The sequence below is a fragment of the Vidua macroura genome, chromosome 9, assembly GCF_024509145.1.
Source record: "Vidua macroura isolate BioBank_ID:100142 chromosome 9, ASM2450914v1, whole genome shotgun sequence".
NCBI classification, from domain to species: domain Eukaryota; kingdom Metazoa; phylum Chordata; class Aves; order Passeriformes; family Viduidae; genus Vidua; species Vidua macroura.
Window position 1 is genome coordinate 21,779,744 of NC_071579.1, and position 26,715 is coordinate 21,806,458.

The 26,715-nt window shown below is 40.4% G+C and overlaps 1 protein-coding gene across 1 annotated transcript; it reads left to right on the forward strand.

Moving 5' to 3' along the window:
* Positions 1-37: 37 nt before the first annotated feature.
* CFAP57 (cilia and flagella associated protein 57) lies at positions 38-22,789 on the forward strand. Its single transcript, XM_053985547.1, has 22 exons — positions 38-194; positions 275-591; positions 1,947-2,230; positions 2,395-2,560; positions 3,496-3,648; positions 4,694-4,833; positions 5,509-5,674; positions 6,074-6,187; positions 6,690-6,902; positions 7,544-7,717; positions 8,947-9,108; positions 9,537-9,692; positions 11,771-11,864; positions 12,524-12,714; positions 13,094-13,267; positions 14,395-14,553; positions 14,981-15,124; positions 16,224-16,340; positions 17,385-17,519; positions 17,602-17,745; positions 21,518-21,644; positions 21,928-22,789. The coding sequence occupies exons 1-22, from the start codon at positions 38-40 to the stop codon at positions 22,104-22,106; spliced, it is 3,666 nt and encodes a 1,221-aa protein (XP_053841522.1). The 3' UTR covers positions 22,107-22,789.
* The last annotated feature ends 3,926 nt before the right edge of the window (positions 22,790-26,715 follow it).

Here is a 26,715-nt window from a genome sequence, read left to right on the forward strand (position 1 = left end):
CGGTCACCACGGCGACAGCGGCGGCGGCAGCGGCGGCATGGCGGGGCCGGCCGTGCTGCCCGTGGCCGTGTTCGGCTGCCGGCCGCGGGTGGCCGGCGGTGTCTGCTTCCTGGAGGAGCAGGTGGTGCTGCACGCCGCGGGGGCGGGCTGCCTGCGGCTGCACCTCGAGCACAAGTGGCACAACTTCATCCCAGGTGGCACCGACCCCGCTCCCGACCCTAACCCCGGTCCCGGTCCCGACTCCGGCCCGGCCTGACCGCTCTGCTCCCCGCAGGCACGGAGAAGAGCCGGGGCGTGCAGGCGCTGGCCGTCAGCCCCGACCGGCGGTTCCTGGCGGTGTCGGAGGCGGCGGGCGAGCAGCCGGTGCTGGCGGTCTATGAGCTGACGGCGGAGCGGGCGCGGCGGCGCAAGGTGCTGGCCGCCGACGAGCTGCCGGCGCGGCAGACGGTGTCCCTCGCCTTCTCCCCCGACAGCCGGCTCCTGGCGGCCGCCACGGCCCCCCCCGAGGGGCACCTCACCTGCTGGCTCTGGGAGAAGCAGCAGCTGGCGGCGGCCGTGCGCGTCCAGGCCGCGGGCGACGGCCCCTGCCAGGTAACGCTCCCGCTCCGCCTGCCTCCAAAACCTCCAAACCCGAGCTGTGCCAGCGTCTCTGCGGCTCATTGTTAACACTCCCGATCGCAGCTGACTGCTTCTTCGGGAGCATGCTTCACTTTTCAACAAAGATGGATAAAACGAACAAACTTTAGTTCAACAAGTAGCAGGTGCGAGGTTGGACATACGTTCATCCTTCAGGCCATGTGCACAGTGCATTTTCCCGTGGCACGTGGCTTTTTAACCACGGCAAGAGGAGGAGAGGGCTCCACACTGTTTATTTCATACCGTTTTTCTGACCTTTCTTGACATCTACTGCTGGCCTCCCTCAGCAGTAGGACACTAGGCTAAATAAAGTTTTGCACTGACCCATAATAGACATTCTCATGTCTGTATCTGTTGTATCACATGAGATTCTCTTATATCACATGAGATCTTTGTTACGGGGCCAGTACAAGAGGCCAGTGAGTGTGCAATGTGTCCCTTGTGTTCCTGCAAAAGCACACACTAAATGTATGGGCTGTGCTCAGTAGTTGTAACACACTTCTTGGAAGCTCCCAGTGCACCTTTTCCTTCCTGCAGTCTTCTGTGCTCAGATTGGAGGAGAAGAGTGGCTAGGAGCAGGCTGATGGCACACAAATGATTTCTGCATCCAGGTTTGGGTGCTCCTTTTTAGATTCTTTCATGTAGTAGGGAGGTCTGATACTTTCAGTCCATGTGTTGGTTGAACTCCAGCTGACATTTTTTTCTGGGGTACAGCCACAAGAAGAGGTTGGCTGAACTTTTGAATGCCTGAGCTCAATTCCTAAAAAGAGGGGAGTATAAATACTCTGGCTGTGTAAAGTCCCATTAAGCATAAAAAATTACTTCAAACTACCCTTCCTATCCTTCATGTTGAGTACTGAGATGGCTATTCCATGATTTTCACAAATAAACACCTAATTGTGTGAATTCATGTACATACTGTTAGCCTGAAACACAGGTATACAGAACTTATTCCTGGCCTTTTGAGAACAAATGGTCCCACTTTTCAGAAGCTTGCTACTGGAAAATTTTGTTAATCAGTAATAAAGAGGTATTTTGGCCTTATTTTTGTAATTTAACTTTAATAGACACACTTTTCAAAGGGAGAAAACTGCAGTCTGTAGTTATGGTGGCTAATTCTTACTCTCTTTGGTATTCCTGTATTCTATTGGTATTTGGTAATATTTGGTATTCCAATATTCTATTCTATGAACCATCTTCCCTTGTTTGTTTTTCTGTATCTGGTACAGAAAGTCTTCAGAACAGGTATAATCTTTGCTTATTTGTGAACATAGTTGGAAAAAATACTTCCTCTCTTTTTTGTTCCATAGGTGAGCTTTAATCCTCAAGACAATACCCAGGTTTGTATCACTGGAAATGGCTTTTTTAAACTTTTCAAGTACAGTGAAGGATATTTAAAGCAGATGAATTTACAAAGGGGAGAGCCAGAAAACTACTTGTGCCATGCCTGGCTGTCTGAGGAGGAAGTTTTATGTGGCACTGACACAGGCAAACTTATCTTGTTTGAAACTGGAGAGCTGCACTGGGAGACAAGTTTGGAGTACAGAAAACCACACAGGAAACAAGAAGAAGACACAACTAAAGAATATGAGAGGTAAATCTGTTCAATGTTATTAGTAATAGTCCCATGCTTTTGAAGGCAGATTAGTTACTTCCTTCCTACTGTCTAGTTTTGTTGTCAGTTGCTGCTTAGCATTTTTTGATTTGTGCTTCTTTAAGTCTTTATGCATTTCCTAATTGCATTTCTGGTTTTTCTAGTGGACTGGCCTTTGAAGATAATGGTTTACAACAACATTCTTTGCCTCAAATATCTGCAGTTGCAGCATATTCCAAAGGTTTTGCATGTTCACCTAGCCCAGGAGTTGTTCTTCTGTTCAAGAAGACCAGTGAAAAGGAGGTGTACGAGGAGAGACAAGAAGTCTGGGTAAGGAGGAGAAAAGCTTTTGTAAGCAATTATGCAGCAGAGCCCCTTTTAGAGAACTGTGTGTGTTTCTGATTCAGTTATTAATAATAATTTTTAGCACACTGGTAAACTGCATTGTAAGGATTAGCTAACTGTCCTGGTGATGTTGAAAGGAGTTGACAAAGGTAACATTGAAAGTCAGTGCCTGATGACCTTCTGCAAGGTAGTTCTGTATCTTTCCTTCCCACATATAAAATGTGCTTTGAGGCTGCTAAACTTCAGGAAACCTTAAGAAACTTTTATTTGTGGAGACTTTGGGGACTAAGAGGTAGTTTAGATCAGTTTTGAAGAACTTGGCTGCTTGTTTTTTTTTCCCAAGGAGAAGCTTTTCTCCCCTCAGGTTTTTATTAGAGCTGTCATGAGACCTGTGCACTTTTAAATAATTCTTCTAACTGTTCTATAGCAAACTGTATGCATTGACCTACTGAAATCTCTGGATAAGAACATTTGACTCTAATCAACTGGTTCTAAAGGGTCAGATCATCCCTATGCATGAGATCCTGTAGTAAGACTTATCTACCTTAAAGATACATTACAAAGAGCTGTTATTCTAATCACAATTTTTAGGCAGCTCTCATTCTGACACTTGCTATTTTTTTTTCTTGATATTCTTCTACTACCATTTTAATTCTTGTTTAGTGCAGTAATTCACATTACTACTGAAATGTCCCCTGATACTTCATTTCAGCTGTGATGTTATGAATACCATTACGTTGTCCTCTTGTCCTCTATTCCATGCCTTGCAGTAGTTATGTGCTATTAAATATCCAAGTTGTCTTGCTGATATTATGAATGTGCTTATTAGAGGAGCATTACAACAAAAGTTTGTGTGTGTGCATGCCTACTACCAAAACATGGAAACCTGGCACAACCCACGGGATGCCTTTCTTGTGCAGCTGCCTCAGGACCAGTTCAGCACTGAACCAAAAAAATCAAGCAGTCAGGACATTACATGTATATGCTTCAGCCCTTCTGAGGAAATGATGGTTGTTAGCACAAATAAAAATCAGCTCTACATGTTTACTATGTTCTCCACCAAACTTCTAAGGGTAAGTGCAGTTCAGTCACATTCCACAGCTTTCATGTCCAGTATTGTAATGATACAGGCTAGTCAGTGTTGTTTTCTGTGATGCATTCTCATTAAATCCTTCAAATGAACCCTTAAAGCTCAAGATCTGAAGTGCTCTGTGTGCTTCTCTGAGGGCAGTGTTTTTGTAGCCCCTTGCTCAAGCCTCCCTCCCTGTGAATACCTGATGCTATTCAGCAGAATGACAGAGAACACTTCAGACCATTAAAGGGTGCCTGTTACTGCTGAACCACTTCACTCAGGCTTTAACTGAGATATCCTCAATGTAACTCTGTGGTTCATGCTCCACTGTAATATGCACAAACTTTATTGCAATGATAAAGCTGGAACAGCCATGGGAATCTCCTTCTACTCTAAAATGATAGTTATTGAAGTCTTAGCTAGAAGTGAAACCTCCCTGTGAAATACAAACATAATGAAAAACCTTCCCTACTCTGAAGGAATTAAATAACACAAAGATAAGTGAAAAATGTATTATCATGAAATAGACTTTTATGGAATTGAGTACCTAACCTGTGTACAGGCATACGGAAAGATCTTTACAGGAAGAGGGGTTGTAGTTAGGAGTTCTGTTTCCACATGCAGCCTAAAATTTTACTGGTGCTTCACTTCCAGCATGTGGTAGCTAGACATCCTAGTGAAGTTTTCTATCACTCAGCACTTGACTTTTTTAAAGTATCTGCCTGACCAGAAGGTATTAACTGAATTCTTGCAGGTCCAGTTGTATTTATTTATCTAATTTGCCTTTTTTTATATACCTACAATTATGTTCTGCTCTCCCTGCTGTGCCCTGCATCACTTTTCTTGATGATTAGTTATAAACTTAAAACTAATATTGTTAGGCTTTTAGCATTGTTATGTTCAGACCACTGCAGTGAAAGGATTAAGTAGTTCCCTCAAATCTCCTCTACAACTGTATGCAAAGACTCATGATAGATTTTTTTTTATCTGCCTTACTGCCTGCAATGAAATATTTGTGATTTCTTAATGTTCTCATTCCTTCTCAGGAGAAGATATCTTATTTTGCATATATGAATTTCCCATTGCATTCTAATTCAATCACTGGTCTGGACATGTGTATTTGGAAACCCATTCTTGCTACATGTTCCCTGGATAGATCTGTCCGCATCTGGAATTACAAGACAAAGTAAAGAGTTGTTTGTATTTGTTATTACCTCTTGCTTTTTTGTATATTGTATTTAGGAGGCAACAGCAGCAATCTCATATGAATGAGAGTGTTGTTCTGGTAAAATTCTTGTGTGGTGTGGGATGTAAATGGTATTACTGACATGATTTGGGGAGTGTGACTATGCAGTGCCTTTAAAACTGGTGTCAAAAGAATACAAAACCTTTTCTGTTAAGCTGTTTTTGTGTCAGACTTCTTGTGTTTTGGAAAAAACTCTTTCATTCAGCTTTGTCTTAAGATACTGTTGCCCCATATCCCACTTCCTAGGCATAGATCTTAAGCAAAATGACTCCAGCTCTTGATGTTCCCTGGAGGGAAAAACAAATCTCAAGAGATGCTTGTATAGGATTGCAATCAGCAATTCATTTACCTTCTTCATTGTATTACAGTACACAAGGATTTGTTCTTGCACCTTCCACACCTTCTCTGTGAACCAGAAAGTCAAATTTGCTTTTGTTTCCTGTAACATCTCTGTGATCATTACTTAACTTGTCTTGAATAACAAGACACTTCCTCAAGGACAAGGCAGAGTCAGATTTTAGCTGCAGGTGTCCTTGCTGGGCCAGATAATATCCTGTCAAGTGTGCAGTGGGGAGTTTGTCCTGTTCCATACTGCTCAATGGTTTTCTCTTTCAGCACTTTGCAGCTGTGTAAGGAATATCAGGAGGAAGCATACACAGTATCACTTCATCCCACTGGCCTTTTCTGTTTGGTTGGGTTTTCTGACAAACTACGATTTATAAGTCTCCTGTATGAGGACATGCATGTTTTCAAGGAGTTTGCTGTGAAAAAGTGTAGAGAGGTAAGGAGTGGTGCAAAAATGAAATTGGGGAGTTATGGGGAACAGAGTGCTGAAGAACATGACAGAAAATAAAAACTTCTCCAATACATCCTAATAGAATATAGGGTGTTCTATATCAAAGCTTAGAGAAATTGATTCTGACTATTGGAGAGCAGGCCCGGAGGCTGATGTGTAAGTGTGTACCTGGGAAGCAGCAGAAGGGATAATTTGCTCAGAAATACTTCAGAACTGAATTTTACAGGGGAAAGCATTGATTAAGAAAACTCTAACTGGCTAATTATGTCATGGAGTTTTCTTTTAATACAATAATTTGATATTAAAGGATGAAATTGAAATTCAATGCATGAATGTTTTTATCCATTCCATCTACAGTAATGGGTGGTTATGTTCTTTTCATAGTGCTCATTCAGTAATGGAGGCCATCTTTTTGCTGCAGTTAATGGAAATGTGATTCAAATTTATTCCAGCATCACCTTCGAGAATGTTACTAATCTGAAAGGACATACTGGGAAGGTTAGTAAACAAATCTTATACAGTACAATTTATTAACATATTAACTAGTTGATAAAATGCATTTTGAAGAGGTAAAGTACAATTTTGGATCTTGCGATGGTCCCAAAAAGTAAAAACAGAAATAGAAAACTCACTTTTCATTGGTCAGAAGGCAAAATGTTCATGCACTAGATACACCTGAAAAGCCTGCTCTTAAATTGGAGGTGAACAATTGGCAGCTGGCTGAACAAAATAAAATATCCCAGTAATATATTATAAAGATAAAATCTACTACTCCATATTGAAATGAACTTTTTCCTGATAGTGTGTTCATAAAGTAGTTCTTACTGGGTTTGGTTTTTTCTAATGTTAAAATAGAATTGGTTGAGAAATAGCTAGAGGTTTTTCAGTAAGACTTTGAAGCATGGTTCTGAAGTTGTCATGGCTTTATCAGTACAATGACTCCATGCTGTGTGTCTATAACCTACACATCAAGCTCCTTGCTGTGTTTTGCTTTTGCCAGGTACATGCAATTAAATGGAGTGCAGATGACACTAAATTTGTCTCCTGTGACACACATGGTGCTGTGTATGAGTGGAATTTATTGACAGGTAAAAAGGAGTCAGAGTGTGTGCTCAAGACCTGCATCTACAGCAGCATTTCCCTGACATATGATGCCAAAATTATCTTTGCTGTTGGATCTGATCAAACTCTCAAAGAAATTTCAGAGTCTTCGGTGAGCTAACAAACACTCCTGGATTTTGCTACGTTCTCTGGGGAGGGCACTGATGCTTTGCTTTCCTTAGCATCCATTTGGTAAACACGAATCAGTCTGGTTTTGAAAGCTCTGATATTTACTGACACTTTTGTGTTCTTATGTCCTTTACAATGAAACCTGAAATTTTGTCATAGTTTTATATTTTTGTAATTTTATTTGCATTTACCTAGAAATCTTCTAATCCAGCTATCAAACTAACTAGGCAATATAGTATCAACTGTTCACTGAAATACAAGTGTATCACATCTACCACTGTATCTACATGTATTTTTTTCCAGAAAAGTAGTAAATTGCATGTGATAACCATTACATCTTTTATATCACACATCAGTTTGGCTTGAAATTTTAATACTGGTAAATATAACAAATATAGAGATTTTATATCAAAATATTTCTTTTAAATCTAAATTAAAAAAAAAATGTATAAAACAATACTAATTACTGATAGTTGGGGCTATACTTCTATAGACATATAGATTCTTTTACCTGCATTATGTGCTGAAGGCAGAGGTATAACTATTGCTCGTGCAATGCATAATCAAATAGTTACTGTAATACAAGGTTTGTGTGGTGGTTTGTGCTGTTGGTTGATGTTGTAGATCCAGCAGGAGGTGCCTGCCTACGACGTTGTTTATACGACTGTCGCTGTCTCTCGTTCCGGGCGCATGATATTTGTTGGTACCTCCCTGGGGACAATTCGAGCTATGAAGTACCCATTAACTCTGAAGAAGGATTTCAGCGAGTACCAGGCCCATGCAGGTGCTGTTACAAAGGTAGCACAGAGTTCTTTCTTTTCCCTGTGGTGCCAGCTGCACACAGCTCCTTTAGGGCTGATTCTCCTTCTCAATTCATAGCATAATATGTTAAAATTAAGGCTGAGTCTGCACATGGAGAATGAGTATCACAGCATTCATAGGAGTCCTGTCTCTAGATGTGTCAGGGAATAAGCTGTTGTCTAAAAAGTGGCTTGCACCAGATTACAAAACATGGCATATTGGATGGAGAACTTTGATACAGCTCCTTCTGGAAAGAGAAAGGTAATTTTGTCGTAGAATCTTTTAGGTTGGAAAAGGGCTTTTAGGTCATGAAGTGCAACTGTTAACCCACCACTGCCAAGTCTACAGTAAACCATGTCCTCAAGCAACACATCTACACATCTCTTAAATATCTCCAGGGATGGTTCCTGCACCACTTTCTCTTGTAGAGGGGCATCACATTCGCCCATTTCCAGACAGCTGAGACTTCTCTAGTGAGCCAGTACTGCTGCCAAGTGACTGAAATGGCTCAGTGAGCACTTCTGCCAGCTCCTCAGCGTGCTTTGGTAGGTCCTCATTCTCCAGGAAGCCACATGTTCTGTGTTGTTAAAACTGGTCATAATTTTGGTGTTTTAAGTACCACTGTCAACTACAGCGCCTTGACTTATCCTTGCACAGTCCAACATTAGAATATGGACTTCAAATACTGTAACTCTACTTTCACCTCAGTTGTAAGCTGTATCAGCTCCCAGGTACTCTATGGCAGATCAGGCAGCCACAGGAGGTCTGGAGGAGGTGACAGCAGTTACTGCTATGTAGTTCTTGCTGAGCTTAGTTGTACCTTCAAAAGAAAACATTTAGTCATCTGTCGCTCACGCAACTTCTCAAAGAAAAACACTAGAGTCCTTTGGAATTGTCATATAAATTGCCTGTCTGTGCTATAAATGTCTAGATGGTCTTTTCTGTTTCAGGTTTTTAAAAATCTTCCTATGGCTTTGAGACCAGAAGCAGATCCAGTATCTACACATATTCTTTTCCTTCCCTTTATTGTTTCAACTGGAGTGGAACAGGAGTAGGAGACATAATCAACATGTTGGTAGTGGGACTGTGTTATTATTTCCACAGTTGACTTTCTGGGGTAGAAATTAAGAGAGTATGGGGGTGGGGAGAAAAATGTGGTGTAAAATAAAACTGTATCTCCATTCTTCCATGTCTCATCTATTATTTTGTTGTCTCTTCCTTCTAAGATGACAGTAACAAGGGATGACCAATTTTTACTGACTGCCTCAGAGGATGGCTGTGTATTTATCTGGAAAGTGTGTGATAAAGAAGGTGGGGGAGTGAAAGGAGAGCAGGAACTTGAGTATGCTGAAGAAGTGTTGATCATGAGATCAGATATAGACAAGAAGGTAGGAGGAGCAACTTGTGAACATAAACCATAGGATTTCTGTGAATTGCATTTCCATAATGCTTGTAACCAGCCAGTCCTATATGGCTTTGGTCAAAGAGGTTACGCCAAGTTGCTGCAGTGGCTTGTCAATAGGCAAACATCATTGTACAAACAGCAAGTGTGGATTAGATTTTTCTCTAATACTTTCCCCAGTCTCTTGAAAACACTTCTAATGGAGTAGAGAAGTCAGAAGATGAATTTCTATAAACTATCTTGTAAGACAGCAAAGGAACTTTACTTCTAGAACTTCTTGGTCGTCTGTCTGAAGATCCTCTGTAAAGGCTGTTTTCATAAATATATGCATGTAAATAAAACATCCTTAACAAGCTGTTGCTAAGAGCAAATATTCTCTCTCTTAAAACTGTTTTCTTATCCATGTCCTAACAGAGTCAGGCAATACTAGACCTGCAGATTTGTGTGAGAGATCTAAAGACAGAAAGTGATTACGAGCTACGTCTCAAGGACATGTACTGTGAAGGAAAAATAAAAGCATTGGAAGAAAATTTCACTCAGGAAATAGACTCCCTTAAAACTAAATACCAGGTATGATTCATGTTGCAGAACCAAATACTAAGAAATCTTTCAGTGAAGAGTTGAATTCAAGCTTGCATTACATATCTAGAAATGCCATACAGCATCTAAAATCATTCCTTTCTAGTTTAAGATGTTCTTGATATTTATAAAGCATGAAACTACCTTTGTGTCAAGTATCTTATAGGTACAAGGGGATGCAAGAGCTCTCCTAGGTAGCCTGTAAGTATCTTCACATAGAAGTAGCACAATAAATGCTGCCTCAGCCTGAGGATCAGTAGTAGAAATGGCACTGTGCCTTAAAAGCTCCTTTCCATATAAGGCTGCAGCTGCTGCAGGATCTAACAATTATTCTCCTTAATGCTGCCTTCTTTATGTCCTGTCTGCTTAGATTTTTAAGAACATCTGCTGAGGTTTCTTGTATGTTTTTTGAAAATAAAGGTAAAATATATTCCCTGCATGTCTTCTGTTTGTGTGCTTATTGATTTCTTTGTGGTCATGAAGCAGGGCTCCCCTGAAAAGCAAAGGCTATGATAATTCTTCCCAGTGTCTTATTTATCTGTGTCTGCTAATGCTATTCTGTCCATCTGTTTGGTGCACACACTGGATTTCTGACCTGTAATTTGTTATATTTCTGGAATTCTTTTAGATGTAGAAGGCAAGGGATTCAGTAGTAATTTCTCTGGCAGTAAAACAACTCAAAGCAAGGGATTATATATCACATGATTCAATCCTGTCAACCTCGTGTTCTTTTTGAGCTTTTGGGTGAATATTGTCCTGTTCTGGTGATTTGTTACTGCTTATTTTTTCAAGTTGTGCATAGTTCCTTCAAGCAGTATTTCTGTTTGTCTCCATATAAAGGAGTTCAGTATGAAAGCTTGCCAAGTGATTTATTAGTTGTAGTATTTTACAGGTTTGTAATTTTCAAGTACTCTTTTTATACGTCTCTTGTTTTTTGGCCCTACAATTGTTCCAGTAGGTTTTTGATATTCATTTTTTGAGGAGGTTTAATTATTCATTTTAATGTTTTCTTCAAGTATTTTTTCAGATTCTTTGGCTTGTCTCATTGTAGGCTTTTTTGTCTAAATAACCTGAGTTTTAACCTTTCTGTTTTCCACTCTTTTGTAGAACCTAACCTTGTACAAGAAAGCCATTTAATTTCTTGTGGATTCCTCTACCTCTCTTTTATCTCTGCTGGGTTTTTTTCTGCGGCTCTTCAGGTCTTTTGATAAGTAGTGCTTGGCTATGTATTTATAATAATCCCAGCTACACTGAAAATTCTTTAGACTTGTTGATTATAGGCTTGCAAACAAATGCCTTTGAAGATGAATATAATTCTCTAGGCAGGCAAGTTGGACTTCCTGTCCAAGTATGTACTGACATGTAAAGATTAAACTGACAGCTTTAAACTGAAAGGGCTAAACTTTCTAGTTGTATCCATCAGACAAATGGAATATTTCTGCTTATACAAGATCCCTTCCAGTTGTTGCAATAAGAAGGTGAAAATAATATAACTATGGTACAATTCCTAGCATCTCTGGGAAATTTCTCAGCTGTTTTCTTGCTCCAGTTCTTTGTGCCTTTTTAGAAGATTAAGTAATTTATAGTGGCAGGCTGACATTTCAAGTGAATGGCATTTAAAATTCACTCTTGCATAGGTTTATGTCATACTATGCAAATGTCAGCATTTTAGGACCTCAAAGTTGCTTCAAGTGAGACAGGAAGCAGCTTGAACTTTAATATCTGGACAATAATTTATGGAACTGCAAATTCTCCTCAGGCAGGCATACATAAAGCAATGGAGGCTTTTGTAGCTCACAAACTTTTTTTTTTTTAGATTAGGATCAGTACCTTGTATTATATGAACACTGCTGCTTTTCCTTAGCTTTCCTTAGCTTAACTTGTCAGAACAAACTAATACATGGGAAAACTTGTTTTAGTGACACATGGCATCTCAGTTTTGGTGAGAGATTTCAAACATATTTCTGTTGTGTATGTATTCCTCACCAGGGGCAAGAGCACAAACAATTTGGACACTGCTTTGTCTAGTTTCAAATTAAAATGTATTTTTCTTTTTTTTCTTCCCCCAGATTTTACAGGAAGAGAAGGAAAAACAGCAGCTACAACATGAGGTTCAACTGGCTGAGCTGATGGATAAACAGGCCAGGGAGGTGCAACGGCTAGGTTAGACTACAACAAATGTTTGTAACTAGAAACTGGGGGAAATGCTGTATTGATAGCAAATGATGTGACAGGGGGGGATTACTAGAGCAGAAATATAAAGAAAAATGGATGTATGTCATGTAGATATTTGGTGCAGACCAAATGGTTGTCTAAACTGCACCATGCACGTGCCCATGATGAGAACATGTACGTGGGCCCTGTATCTTAGAGGTTCTTGACATTAGTAATTTCTTCATTTATTTTATGCACAGCTCACTGTGCAAGAGCAGTGCAGTCATTCAATTCAGCAAGGAGGTGCACACAGCCTGGAAATACCTGGACTCCAGATTTGTAATCAAGATAAAAATACTGCAAATTAGTACCAAGGAGTCCCTCCATAAATAACTCCATTGCCTACTCATACTTGGTAGCAGTTGAGCTCATACAGCTCTGCCATGGTTGTCACCCCAAGGAAATGCCTAAATTAGTTTTCAATTTTGCATGGCTACAGAGTCTAAAGCCCCTGTATAACTGATGAAGAAAGTGATTAAATACTTGTAATTTATTGCAACCAGCTGCCAAAAAGACAGTAAATAATAAGGCAGTGATAGCTGCAGAAGGAGAGGATTCACTCCTCTTTTCTATTGATTTTATCTATTTCATATGTTTCCTGTTAACAGAATCTGACAGTAGTCAGAAACTCTCAATGGAAAATGAGAAATACCAGGAGCTTCAGGTGAAATCCCAGAAGATGGAGGAGGAATACGAGAAACAATTGCACAATTTGGAAGAAAGCAAAATCAGGGCTGTGGCAGAGCTAAAAGAACATTATGAGAAAAAACTTAAACATAAATCTGTTCTGCTGGAAGAGGTAGGAACCTTGCTTTGCACACAGGCTGGAAGAAACAGCAATTTTAAAAGATCCTAAGTGATACTGGTTTGTGATTTCTGCAGCCCTAACAAATTTGCTGATGTTAGTATTTGGGCCAGATTCCTAACTTGAAGCTTTCAAGTCTTAAGAATTATTTAAAAAAAAAACAAAAACAACTGCAATGTGTATGTTATCAGTTTCTAAAGTTATAAAGTTAGTTTAATCCACTAAAAAGTTATCTTAGATGATATTGCTGCAATTGAATACTCCACTAAAGATAGATTCTCCCAGGAGAAACAGTTACAAATAGCCTTTTACTTCTCTCCTTTATTGGTCTTTTGCACTTGCCTTCTCTAATGTTTGTTTTCCTTAACTGCAGGCAAAGGAGAATATAAGGAAGCAGATTGAAGCACATGAAGAAATGGAGAAACAAATTTATGAAGATGGAGACAAAGAAATCTCAGAACTCAAAGACAAGTATGAGAAACAGCTCTTGAAAGAAAAGGAGTCCAACATGCAACTGAAAGGAGAAATAGGAGTCATGAATAAAAGGGTATCTTTTATTCTGTGCTAGTATCAGACCTGCACAAGAAGACCTATAACTGAGGATTGAATGTGATTAATGGCATGTCAATTTAGTCCATTAATCTAGTCTGTAAATATGTGGCATTTCATATGAGAACAATAGCCTGTTCTTAGGTTAGTTTGAATGTTTAGAGTATTTGGGCAGAAGAAGAAGCTGTCTGCTGATTGCATTGCTGATGTGATTAGAGATAGATGATAAAAGAGGTATGTTTTTATTAGTACACTTTCTCTGATCCACATAGTTTTAAACCATAAATAATATTGTTCATCCTATGACAGGAAAGAAATGAACTTTTAATTTTTCTATCATTGAATACTTTGCTTTATTAGTAAAATACTTCTACTGCTTCATTTGATGCAATAATCCCTGTGTTTTGTTTGCATCATCATTTTTTACTGGCTTTACTGGGATTTTTAAGGAGACATAAAATATTTTACCTCTTTTATTATCTGGGTATTACATTTGCCTAAGGATGTTAGAGAGACATTTTTTCTTTTTCGTTTTCTCCAGTATCTATCTGGAGACAGAGAGGTTCTTTTCATACCCTCTACTATCATGGTACTGTCTTCAGTTTGTCTTTTAGACCTCAGGGATTTCTTCATGTGTCCTTACAGTTTGTCCAGCGCCATTCATTGGCTCCAACTTCCTCGGTTTTGCAGATCTTAGTACTGAGGCAGGGATTTTGAGGGTATCCAAGAGCTATGAACTATGAGCTATGATCCAAGAGCATCCTTCCAGTCTTCCTTCTTTAGAGATGTATTGCCTTCACCTTATGAGAATATTCCACGGATTGAGTGTTAACTGCAGCTGATGCTTAGGTATAATATCCATACCCTTCTTGCTGCTGGATGCAATTTCCTTCCTTCCTTCCTTCTAGTGCAGTGGGTATTCTTGTCAGAATATACAGAAAAAGCAAAAATGGATACTCAACCCCCTTTTGAATTAGAGGCATTCAACTGATGCACTGCTCCTTCATCATATCTTAATTTGATATCCTTTATCCCACACTGTCTACAAAGTATCCTACAGAATCAGAGGAACAAGCTGTGCACAGTTTTGGAGACTGTAAAGTTCTTACTAGTTTGCCTCTCTAGTTGAACAGCCTACAGAAAGAGCTCAAGGACCGAAACAGGGATATTGAGGAAATGAGACTGGAACAGCAGAAGCTGCAAGACATCATTAAATCACTGGAAAAGGACATCTTGGCACTAAAGACAGATGTTAAAGAGAGAACTGAAACTATCCTAGAGAAGGTGAGAAAGTGGACAATTGGATGAGGACAAAATCACCTCCCTTAATTAAATAGAGATATTTATTTTAATAGTATTTGCTTTGATAATATCCCATGACTGGAAACTCGGTTTCAACTTAAGGAATTTGTGATCTCCAGTTTGGGATTTTGGTTTTTACTTGGCATTCTAAGCCTGCCTTTCTTTCTTTCTTTCTTTCTTTCTTTCTTTCTTTCTTTCAAGTTCAAGTTTCTCATCCCCTGTTCTGGGATCTGTAGATGGATCAGCATTATTTGCCCCTTCCCATCTAATCTGTAGATTTGCAACTGGAGTTCAATTTTCCACAAGATCTGTGACTGCTGGTTTTGTCTCTTCCATATTTGTGTCTTGTCCTAGGGATCTGTGTAAGAGTGCTAGATCTGATTCAGATCTCTGTACCCATTTCTTCCAGGAGAAGCATGTATGTGATCTAAAAATGAAAAATCAGGAACTGCAAAATTTCAAGTTTGTACTGAATTACAGAATAGAGGAGTTTAAGAAGCAAATAGGGTCACGTGAAAATGATATTGAGACAATGAAGAAACAGATCAGTGAGGTGAGTAACACTCTCATTTGGCCTCTGCTACTAAGCTCATTGTCTAAATACAAACATGACCCAACAAGTCCATGAAAGTCCACCCTGGTTGTTCCTTGACTTCTTTCAAGGATACATAGCACTGATTCAGTATCTGTGCAGCTAATAAAAATATCTGTAGACAATAGCTATTTAATTTTCTATCACATACTACCAGTGATCAACATAGCTATTTAAGTTCCTGTATGTAATTCTAAATTTTGCTTAAAAATAGATCTTATCCTTATGTGGTTGCCCTCCATGTGCTCTATAGCATTTGTAAGACACTGCTTTTACTGATCTGGCAGAAGACAGTAAATTTCTTCTCTCAGAAATGTTGCAGATTTATGCAAATATAACTCTGCTAGGGGTTAGATACATGACTAATTATATTCATCAGTTGGTACATGGGAAATTTGAACATATTCATAGCTAGCATGTAGCAAATTCATTGAGGGAACTTATTTATGATAGAAGCTTACTATGATTTCTGCACAGATGTATCCTTAGCTCAACCAAACTAGGACTATGGTGACATAGTCTTTTAAATAAAATGCAAAGTAATCAACAATTTGTATGTATTTCAGACTAGCAAGATGAAATCCCTGTTGTCTTTTCTGGTCACCATCTTGTGCCATAAGTAAATGCTGTAGTACCCTTATTGTTTTTTCCTGTGTGTTCTGCATATATACCCACAGTTTTTCATCTATTTGTTTCTTTTCAGTATCAGGGCCTAGTTATTGTTGCCCTTACTCTTTCCAGTATTGACTGTCCATTTCCCCCTTATCCATTTTTATTCAGATGGAACAGTAGAGCTCCCGTTCAGCTCAAGGAATTTAGAGGGTATCACATAATTTAAATGAATGTGACTCAACAGGGAGTTGCACATTCATTTGTGTGGTCTCTGTATATTCTGACAGAGGGCAGTGTTGTTACGAAATTGACATTTCTCATGTTGTCATTCAGCCTGCAGGGGGACCTATTCCCTCAAGTCTGTATTTCCAGCCTCTGGTTTTCCTGTTATGTGTTGTTTTTTCACGTCTCCTTTTAACCCTGATTTCCTCCTCCTGCTTGGTTTCAGATGGAGGAGGAGCTGGAACAGTTCCGCAAGGAGAGTGTAGAGCTGAAGCTGACCATCACACAACTGCAACAGAAACAGAAGACAACTGCTGGTGAGGTGCACAAAGAGATGGAAAAGGTATGGGATACCCCCACACGCAGATCCCACAGAATGACACTGGCGGGGACAGAACACTGGTGAAGCATTAATCTGAGCAAACAGTTACTTCAGGGGTACTGTGTCCAAGGACCAAGAGAGTCTCTGGTCAGTGGGGACAAAGACACAAAACTTCCAAGTCTCCAACCAACTTTGAGCATTCATATTAAAAAAATAAATCCAGTTATTTATGAGTCAACACATATTGTCCTGAGTTTAAGAGAACAGTGAGGTGAATGCTGAACTACTTGTCCCTGCCCAAGCCTGAAATCTGGGGACACTTGGCCTAAACAGGAGCAGCATGTAGGATACCACCTAGGCATTAGAAGGATGACAGAAAGGAAGGTCTCATTAATGGAGAAGTCAAGGACCCCTTGTTTGACGTGTATCAGACATGAGGGAGGAAAAGGGACTGCAGGTGAAGGTGGAGGGGCGTAGCAGGATGTGCATGAGTGAAGAAGCAGGTAGAGAGGCCTGGCAGAAACCAAGAGAGAATGAGAAGTCAGTCTTGATGTGAAATCAGCAGGCTGTGCATGCATCTGATATGTTTTGCCCCTTGCCTTCTCTCCTTAACTCTTGGTGTGTTGTTTCTAAATAAGTAGATAGGACAGCATTTGGACAATGCTCACAGGCACATGATGTGGCTCCTGGGGATGTCCTGTGCAGGGCTGAGTTGGACTCAATGATCCTGGTGGGTCTTCCAACTTAGCATATTCTGTGATTCTGTGTTTGGGAAAGGACAGTGGGCAATAGCATAATGAGCCATTGTTTTTCAGTTGTCATCTTTGCAGGTTGTCACTGATATTACCTAATAAAAGTATCTTGGTTTATTATTATTCCTAAAATCTATGACTGCTGTTCAACACATAGTGCTCATGTTCCCAGTGAGTGTTTAATTAATTTTTTTTTAATGAAGTGGAAGAAAGTATGTGAGAGTTTTCACCAGTTCCACTAGACTTTCTAGAAAATTGCACGATGGAGCGTTCTGATGAACCAAATAAGAATGTGACTACATCATTCTTGCAGAGGCAAAATATGGAAACCCTCATCAAACGATTTAAGGCAGATCTTCATAATTGTGTGAGATTCATTAACGATTCCAAAAAAATGAAAGATGGTATCCGTGAACTCTACACCAAGTATGTGCATCAACCAGACATGGTGAGTCAGGACTTTGCCTTCTCCTTGCCCATGACTTTGTCTAGTAGTGGAATAACTGAGGCAACATGCTGTGCCCTCTCAGGTGGAGGCTCAAGCAGAAGATGCAGATTTGCAGCAGCAATACAAGAAACAGCAAGAGTATAATGAGAGGAATTTGGCAGTTTTAAGGAAGAAGGTGATGAAGGATAAGGAAATGCACCACACTGCTTACATGCGCATCATGCAGGTAATAAGCCTTTTCCTTGTAGTATGGAGTGGGAACAAAGGAAGTGGCTGCACAAAAGAGACTTTTTAACCTTTCTGTTATGGTTTCTTAGGACTTTGAAATAGTTTTGGTTGGCTTTCTTGACAGAAATTCCTACATTTTTCAAGTGCTTCCATTAACTATTCTGAACAAAAAGAGCAAGATCTCAGAAGTCAGATCTCCCACTCCCTGAAAGGAGATGGGGAACTTCTGTTGCAAGGATGTTTTTTAAGGAAATTAATGTACCTATTTTTTATTTCAAACAGTATTTATAAATGCCATCATAGTCAATTTGCCCTTGTTTGGGTGTCAAGCTGTATCTGCTATGTAGTAATGTTTAGGAAGTAATTCTGGAGGAAGAAAAGATAAAAAAGACCCTTCTTTGTCCACACAGTCATATGCCTACTGGTGTGGATTCAGAAGAACTTCCTGCTTTTCGCATCCAAAATTTCCAAGGAAGTTCAGAAATACATGGGGAATTTGTCTATTTGTACTAAGATCTTTTGCTCAGAATCGTTGTTTCTTACAAGGCAAAGTAAACTGGTGACTGCTGGGGTCAAAGATCCAATTTGTTTTTATCTGGAATGGGAGGACCTAGAGCTCCACACCAGACATCCTAGGAGGACAGCTTTTCTAGTCTTTTCTTAACATGCTCTCCTTCTGCTCAGTCAGCATTTCCTTTTCCCCTCAGTAGCCCTTCCTACATTGTTGCTTTATTATGCTTCCTCAGGATCATTAAATCTCATCCCCTCCTAAGTCATCTGTTGTTTGCTATTTATTCATCATTTCCTTCTTCAGGGCTAGACAGCAGCAATCTTCTTCCCTGACACTATTTTAATTTTTTTTTTACTCTTTCTCTGAGTTAGATGTTTCCTTTGGCACAAAAGGAGATGGGTTCAGAAAATAACCTGAAGAATTTCCTTACTGGAATAGGGTGACAGATGGTGTTCATAATGATAATACTTGATGATGTCTTGGATCAGTAAGCCTAACATGAAATGATGATTAAAACCAAATTAATAAAACATCTGGAAGATGAAGATATCAAACATTCTAACCAGCCTGGTTTCTTCAAAGAAAAAGCAGTTCTCTGAAGTCCAGTAGATTAATGAGGTTTTACAACCAGCAGGCATTATCATGGCCTTCCAGTCTTTCACAGGGGCTTTTAAGACTAGTTTAGACAAACTTCTAATAGGATTTCTTTGAAAATCCTAATATGACATTTTGACAGTCTTCTAGCTCTGTATTTCTGTTATTCTTCAGTTGTGCTTACATTTTCAGAGTTATGCCCTCCTCTTTGAGAGATTACTCATAGGTACACTCCACTAGTGATTGCTGCAACAGATGATTAGAACTGTCAAGATAATTTTAGTTATTCTTGCCAGTTGACAAGTTGCCTGTTATTCAGCTATTAGTTTTTCCTCCAGCCTTCTGTATATGTAATGGCTTCTTTGGACACATAAAAACAGAGACACTGAATAACCTTGAAGTAGTTGAAGCCCATATAGGATGAGATTTTCTCTATGTCCTACCTGTCTCTGACAGTCAGCACTGTAGGGACTTCCTAGACTGTAGATTGCATCCATATGACGTGTCATTGTACCTGATGGCCTCATTATCCATGCATTTGATTAGTCCCTTTTCTGAAACAATTGGTTCTTTGCCACAACATCCCGTGACAATGAGCTTTCCCATGAACATTTATTTTATATATCTGTTCTGTGATGTTGCATTGCAGTGCAAGCATTCTGTCAGCATGTAAATATTGAATTAAAGGCTAATCTCTCTGGAGAGAAAGCCTCTTCAGGAAAATATTATCAGTGTCAACCAACAGTCTTTTAGCACCAAGCAAACCAAACAAGACATTTCTACATAGCCCAGATTGCTTCATATAAGATACTCTGTATTATATTTTCTGATAGACCAAAGCAAGATCTTCATTTGACAGCAGCAGGTAATCTCTTGGACTGAACATATGAAGGTGCTCATGACTAAAGTACACCTAAAGACAAATGCTATGACCCAACCCTGAAAGCTGGTCAAAAGAAAATTACCTTGACTGATTATTGGAAGTTACCCACTTCATGTGTTCTTTCAGGATCAAGCTCTGGAATAAATGCAAAGAGTCAAATTTCATCTGTATTTAAAGGCTCGCACTAGACAAGTCAGACTCAAGAAAATATTACAGTTCCAGAGCTGCCTGAGCACAACAACTCCTGCTGCATTTATAGTCCAACATAACCACTGCAAGAGCGACTCCTCTTGCCCAACAAGTTCAGATCTTAATTAATCCCACACTCTTCCTCCAGTCAGTAACTTTCAGCTGAGGAGAAACTAAAGCACAGCTGCTGTACTTGCTTTAGTGTGAAGTCTTGATAATCTTGCCACACACATGCCCTGAGCTATTGCTGCCAACTTGAACTCTTTGAGTGCAGCCCCATACTGAGAGGTGCAGTGAGCTTTGTGCTTGGCTACTAACCAGCCTGCAGTTGTGTGGTGCCAACACTTTTATAGGTATACTTGAAGGAACTGAGTCATATGCTTTGCACAATCTTTTGTGGCAACATAATTATCTCTATCAACCAAAATTATCATTAAAACAAAAGTAGAAAACAAGATTTGAAGACACAATTTTAATGGGAAAACCTCATTCATCCTTGTTCTTATCTCCTGTTGTTTTAGTGGGTTCCCTAGTGCTTGAGACTGGTATTGTGAGGTACCCTAAACATGCCTTTTTGCCATCCGTCTTTTTTAAATACTGACACTGTGTTCCAAAAGTTCTAAAAAACACACCACAGGTAGCTGAAATAGTTGCTATTCTTGGTTCAAATATGATGGGAGCCATTTAACATTTGCCCTAGTTATTGACATGGTAAGGTATTTCACTGTCCTTGTCAGAGGCAAATATACAATTCCACTTCACTCTCTTGAATACAGAAAAGAAGTATTTAGTTAATGGTGCTGCTGTTTCTAAATAATTAGCAGCAGTGTTATCATCCTTAAATAGTATTAACCCATACTGGTTTTGCTGAAGTCTTTGAATCTGTTGTAACAATAGGTAAATTATATTTACTGGCACTTTCACAGCTCCTTCAGGAAGATGCTTCATGGTGGGCTACTAAAAATTAGAGAATTGAACTTTTATAGACTGAAAACAGACTAAGAAAAAAAAAGAACAAAAGATGAATACATTGCTAACTTTTCCTTATAACAGCATGTTAGCAGTAGGTACCTCAATTCTCCACATGCTTTATATATTTCCTAATAATTTGGAAGGAGTGTAGAAAAGTAATGTATGTCAGAATTAATGAAGAGGGCTTTGACTAATTCCAAGGAGATAAAGATAATTTAAGTGAACAAATACATAGTGACAAATGAAAAGCAAAATAATACACACTGGAGGGAGAGATGGGAATTCTTTGCATTAATTCTGAATTAATTGGATCCATTTAGGAAGGCCCTGAGCTTCCCTTTGGAATTGACAAGGAAGATGATACCTTGGAGTGCGGCTGCAGTCAGAAAAGCAAAACAAATATTAGTTTTTTGAGCTAACATGGTTTGAATACTGTCATGTTCTGAGTCATATCTAATGTGATCTTTCCTGAAATGTTGTGTACTCTCCTGATTGCCTGGCACCTTCTGCTTGTGATACTGATTCTATGCTTTCCAGTGTCTTTCTCAGAGATATGAAGATCCATATTGCTCAGCCAGATAGTACCTGTGCCTTTCCTTATAGAGCTTGTTGTTTTTGCAGGAAAATGTGAGTCTGATTAAGGAAATTAATGACTTGAGGCAAGAACTGAGGGTGGCCAACACGCAGGTGCACGACCTCCAGTCAGCACTGAGATTAAACAAGAACAAAAAGGCAATTCAAGACACAGGTGAATAGTTCTTGTCTATTTTCCATATTGTCAGTACTCATGGCAGAAGCTCTTTTTGTCCTTGGTGAACAATTCTATTACTGTTTGTGTTTCATTCTAGCTTGTCTGCCTGGTGGTACCTGTTAATTTTAATGTTAATTGTAGGATCTGCTAAAATCTGCAGATTCTTACTATTTAGATCTACTCCTTCAACCCTGAAAGACGTTTTCCTTTGTTCATGCCAAAGAACTGTATTAGCTGGGCCTTTGTTACTGCACTATGTCCTCTCTATTTTATCTTCCAGCTCCCTCCGGTGAACTTCTGTCCAGCCCAGCTGTCCTGAGGTTGAATCCAGAGATGGAAAGTGAAAAAATCATAGAAATGCAGCAGCTAGAAATTCAGTGTCTGCGTGACCAAATCCAGGAGATGGGGCAAGCCCTGAACTACCCAGGTTCAGTCTCTTTCAGTCAGAAATCTTCCTGACCTGAATCTGGGAAGAAGCCACAAGACACAGCAACGCTGACGTGGTTCAAGGATGCCTTATGTTATTATATCCTCCTGGCAAGATCAGAAATGTAACTGCATAGAGTAGACTTACATGATCCTATACTCTTCCACTAGGAGCATTTATGAAACAATCAGTCTTCTAAGCACTTCTTCTACTTTCCTGAAATCTGCCCTTTTCATGAGACTTAGTAGCCAAAAGAAAAAAAAAAAAAAAAATTCATGTTAGTGAGTGTAAGACTAATCTTTGTGCCTTCATGCTAGGTACTCACCTTTCTCTTGAAAATGGTCAAACTGTAAGTCTTTTCTGCTAGAATTCTAATTTGGTGTCATTGTGCCGCAAAATTCAACATCAGCCTTTTATTTTCCAGTATTAAATTGCCTATGTCCATACAAAGGATTGCTGCTCTTAAAACCAATGTCATTGTTATTCTAAGCAGGTATCCAGTCACAGATTAACAATCAATTACCTTGTGAGGGCAACCTGTGACTCAAGCACACCCGAGCTAGAGTCTTTAGAGGCCTCTGCTTTCTGTCTAGAGATGTGTTGCCTCATCTGCTACAATAATTTCAGCAGGACAAAAAAGGCAGCCCAGTTTCAAACTCCCCAAATCTGGAATAAAGTTCAAACCTTGTGTCATAACTCCTATAACTTTGATAAACTGATTTTTGTTTGTCTTTCTTTTCAACATCCACACTCCCTTTAGTTCAGTTTTTCAGTGAAATTCTCCTAATAAGTCACTCTGCAAAGTACTCATACATAGAAAAAGGCAGGGAGTAATTTCTTTAATAATGAGGGGGGGAAACCCCTAAATTTTTCATCTTTTGTTGTCAGTGCATGACACACTGTCCCCCTGAGGAGTATTTCACATCTATCAGAAGTCTGAGCTACTGGCTGAGCATAGAACTATATGGTATTACAACATCCAGTATGTTGCTGTTTCATTTCCTAACCTGAGTTTGGAAAAGTGATAAGTACTTTTAACATACTCCTAATATTATACAGAAGAAGGTGGTGCCAGGGCTGGGTAACATGTAAGCTGCATTACCATCAGGAATACTAGACTCATTTCCAGGGCAATACCATGGCAAAATAGATGGTTCCAATGATTTTGGAGACTTCAGCTGCGTGCTTTGTCCATGAATGTGGAATTAAGTTTATTTAGTCTATTTTTTTTTTCCATTTTGCATCTTTAACCTGTATGGGACATAGGTTTCACAGGAGCAAAAGGAAGAAGTTAATGGTTTGTTAATGGGCTAGTTTAACACCCTTTCTTCCTCCTCCCCTCCCCATATAATCATTTTGATACTTCCTGTACAGAAAGAGGATGTAATTAATGTAATTAGTAAGTGTTTTAGAAACTAGTTCCCTCTAAAATTTTCAGGACACACCCATTTTAATTTGCTAGGCTCTCGTGTGGTATAATTTTCCCCTCCCTCTGTCAGGACAAATTGAGTGCTGGAATCATACAACACACTGCTTTAATAGTTGTGTTTAGAGAAATGCAATCAACTTTTCTGAATAAGAATCTTTTCCTAATATGCCTATACAGATAGTGAATTGTTTCTAAATGGTGACTGATATGCTTAAAAATATTCCCCTATGTCACCCTTGTTAGCAAATTTTAAAGGCAATACACAGCCTGTCAGATGAAGCCTAGGTAGCTTCAGCTGCCAGACTAGGCTGAAGAGGATTTTGAACTCAATCTTAGTGTCTAAGGGGCAGCTAAAACATTGCTTGTATAGGGGAGCATTAAACATCAGGCACAGCAGAGTGTTACAAGTAAACTTCAGCAGACCTGCTGGAAGCAAAATAGATGCACAAGCCCCTTCTATACTGGGAAAAGCAGACCAAGGTCAAACTCCCACACACAAGCTCTATAAATGTTTTAGAACTCAGCTGTAACTGCAGTCTTGTTTTGTGTGCTAATGGTCTTCTGAATTCTCTCAGGGTGCAAAATAATTTTCTGTTTTCCTCCTCTCTTGACCTTCATTGTTCTGTTTCTCCTACTGGTACCTCCCTAAAGGAGCTGGTAAGCATTTCATGCTCTTATAAAGCTACAGCCCACTTTTTAAAATTACTATATGGCTATCTGAATAAGGTTTCCCCTTAGATGACTTCTTTGCTAACTGGGCCAACTAAAAAACCAGGTTTTTCTGGATAGGGTCAAGCTCACTGTTCAGAGGTGTTTGTATAGGAAAACCTATCACATACCATTTGTTTTTTTTACGTGTAGGACAACATCCTTTGGACTGATGATATTTCACAAGTCTCAAAAGACATGTCAGATTTTTCTCAGACAAATTCCTGAACCTGTCACACTACTTGGTTTCTATTTGATTAGCATATCATAAGCTTCCCTTCTCACAGCCTGATAAAAAAGTAGCATGTGACTTAATAACCGAGCCTCCCTTTCCATTAGCCAGGCAAGAGCTGTTGTTCAGTCCCGTTCTCTTCCTAGAGATTTTCCAGCTGCTCAGACTAACAGTAATGATCCCTTCTGCTATCATGAAACCTAGCCAGGAAGGAGAGGACATTGATCAGTCAGGGAGTCCCATTCCCCTACTGACTTCAACATTCCTGCTACTCCCTTTTGTTATTCTTGAACTCTTAAATGAATGCTTTCCTGTTTCCCTGATTCCTCTCAAAATAGGTACCCTTTTTTCCCCACTGGACTACCAGGAAATCAGCTCTTCTGCAGCATGGTAAACTCTGCTGGTGCTGCTGTCTCCCAGGGAGCGGGCTCTGCAGCTGCCTTTTGGTGGGAAGATGTGACAGTGACATCTTGCCTGACTTGAGTGCTTGCCTGAACAACTGCCACAGAAAGAGGCAGCCCTGATATGACTGGATGGCCCTAATCTATACAGCAGAGCAGGAGCTACTTTATTCAATACCAAATACTGGCTGTGTGTCAAATGTCCCCTAGCACTGTCCCTTACTGCCTGGGAGTTGCTCCCCGGCTCTGGCACCCCTTCACCTCCAGCTGGGAGGAAATGAGCCACCTTCCTGGATCGGTGTGTGACCAGAGGCCAGATCCTGCCCGAGGAGGGAGGGAGGGAGGGGTAGCACCTGCACACTGGCGCGGCTCTGGAGCGTCTCCAAGAGCAGCAGCAGGTTTGCTGAGACGCCACCCAGCTGGGGAATGCACCTGCCCGGGCAGGAGGTGAGGGCTGCCGCCGGACCTCGGTGCTGCCACGGCACCAGGAAGGGGAGCCTCACCTGGCTCTTGGCAGGCACTTGCAAGAGAAAGGGAAGAGATTTTCCCCGTGGGCTCCCTCGTTAGCTGGATCCAGTGGAAGGAAAGCCTGGAAAAAGCACTGCTGCCAGCCTGGAGCAGGGAAGTGTGCCAGGTTGTCGCATGTGGGCAGTGTCTGCTGCAGGTGAGTGATCCCTTTCTCCCGGGGAGCTGTGCGGGAAGGAGCTTCAGCAGTAGCTGCTGGCAGGTTTGAGGCTGCTTCAGACTTACTTCTTAAGAGACCCTGCTTCTTGCCTCCAAATAATTGCTTCCTTGTGCTATTGTCTCCTCTCAGCTTCTTGTTCCCTTGGAACTCCCAGGCCACCCTTGGCAGAGGTGCATCAGGACAGGCTCTGCGGGGTCAGGATAATGGATGCCTGTTGAGTGTACAAAGAGGAAGGGGAACATGACATTTTACAACGGAGCGTGCCAAAACTGTCTAGATCTGTGTAAAAGGCAGCTGTGCACTGACCCTGTTACAACAAGCCCTCCACCATCCTTAAGCCCAGAACCCCTAGGTTTGGGGAAGGGAAGGGACAATCCACCATCACCCAGGGTTCCCTGGGTCTTCCCAAATGGAGTCTCGGGGCAGGAGCACTGCTGGGACAGAAGCTCACTTCTGGGAAAGCATTATCCATCTGTCAGGGGTCCACCTCTCCCCAGAGGTGCAGATCAAACACAGGTTTGCATGGGTCCTGAGCAGCCCAGGAAAGAAGGAGCACTGGGAATTGGTGGTTGGTGTGGCAGGCAAAGGAGTGTAGATCTCTAGCTAGGATTTTGGGCAAGACAGGTAGATGCTGCCTAAAAGCCCCATTACTCCCATTCCTTGCAGGTTCCTCCATCGCCAGTCCTGAGTTCTCAGAGAGGGAACCTTCCCACGTTCTCCCAGGTGCACAGACAGGCCTTGAGCCCCATGACACTCAGAGCTTCTGGTTTGTGCATTGAGAGTAATTCAGTCATAAAACAAGATACATGAGCTTAATTCTCTTTGAGCCTATAGGGAGTTAGAACAGAATCAAATATGCTTAGGAAGCATTTCTTTACTGAAAAGGTTGTCAAACTCTGGAACACACTTCCTGGAGAATTGATTGATACCCCAAACCTGTCAGTATTGAAGAGGCTTCTGGGCAATGCCCTAAAAAGCATTCTTGAATTTGGTCAGCCCTGAATTGGTCAGGCAGTTGGAATAGATGATCATTTTACATCCTTTTCCATTGAAATACAATAGAATAGACAACACAATAGACTAGAATAGACAAACTAGAAAACAATAGTCAGAATAGAATGTACTGTTTCAGTTGGAAGGGACATACAACAATTCAGGGCTGACTCTCTTGGTAAAGAAATGCTTC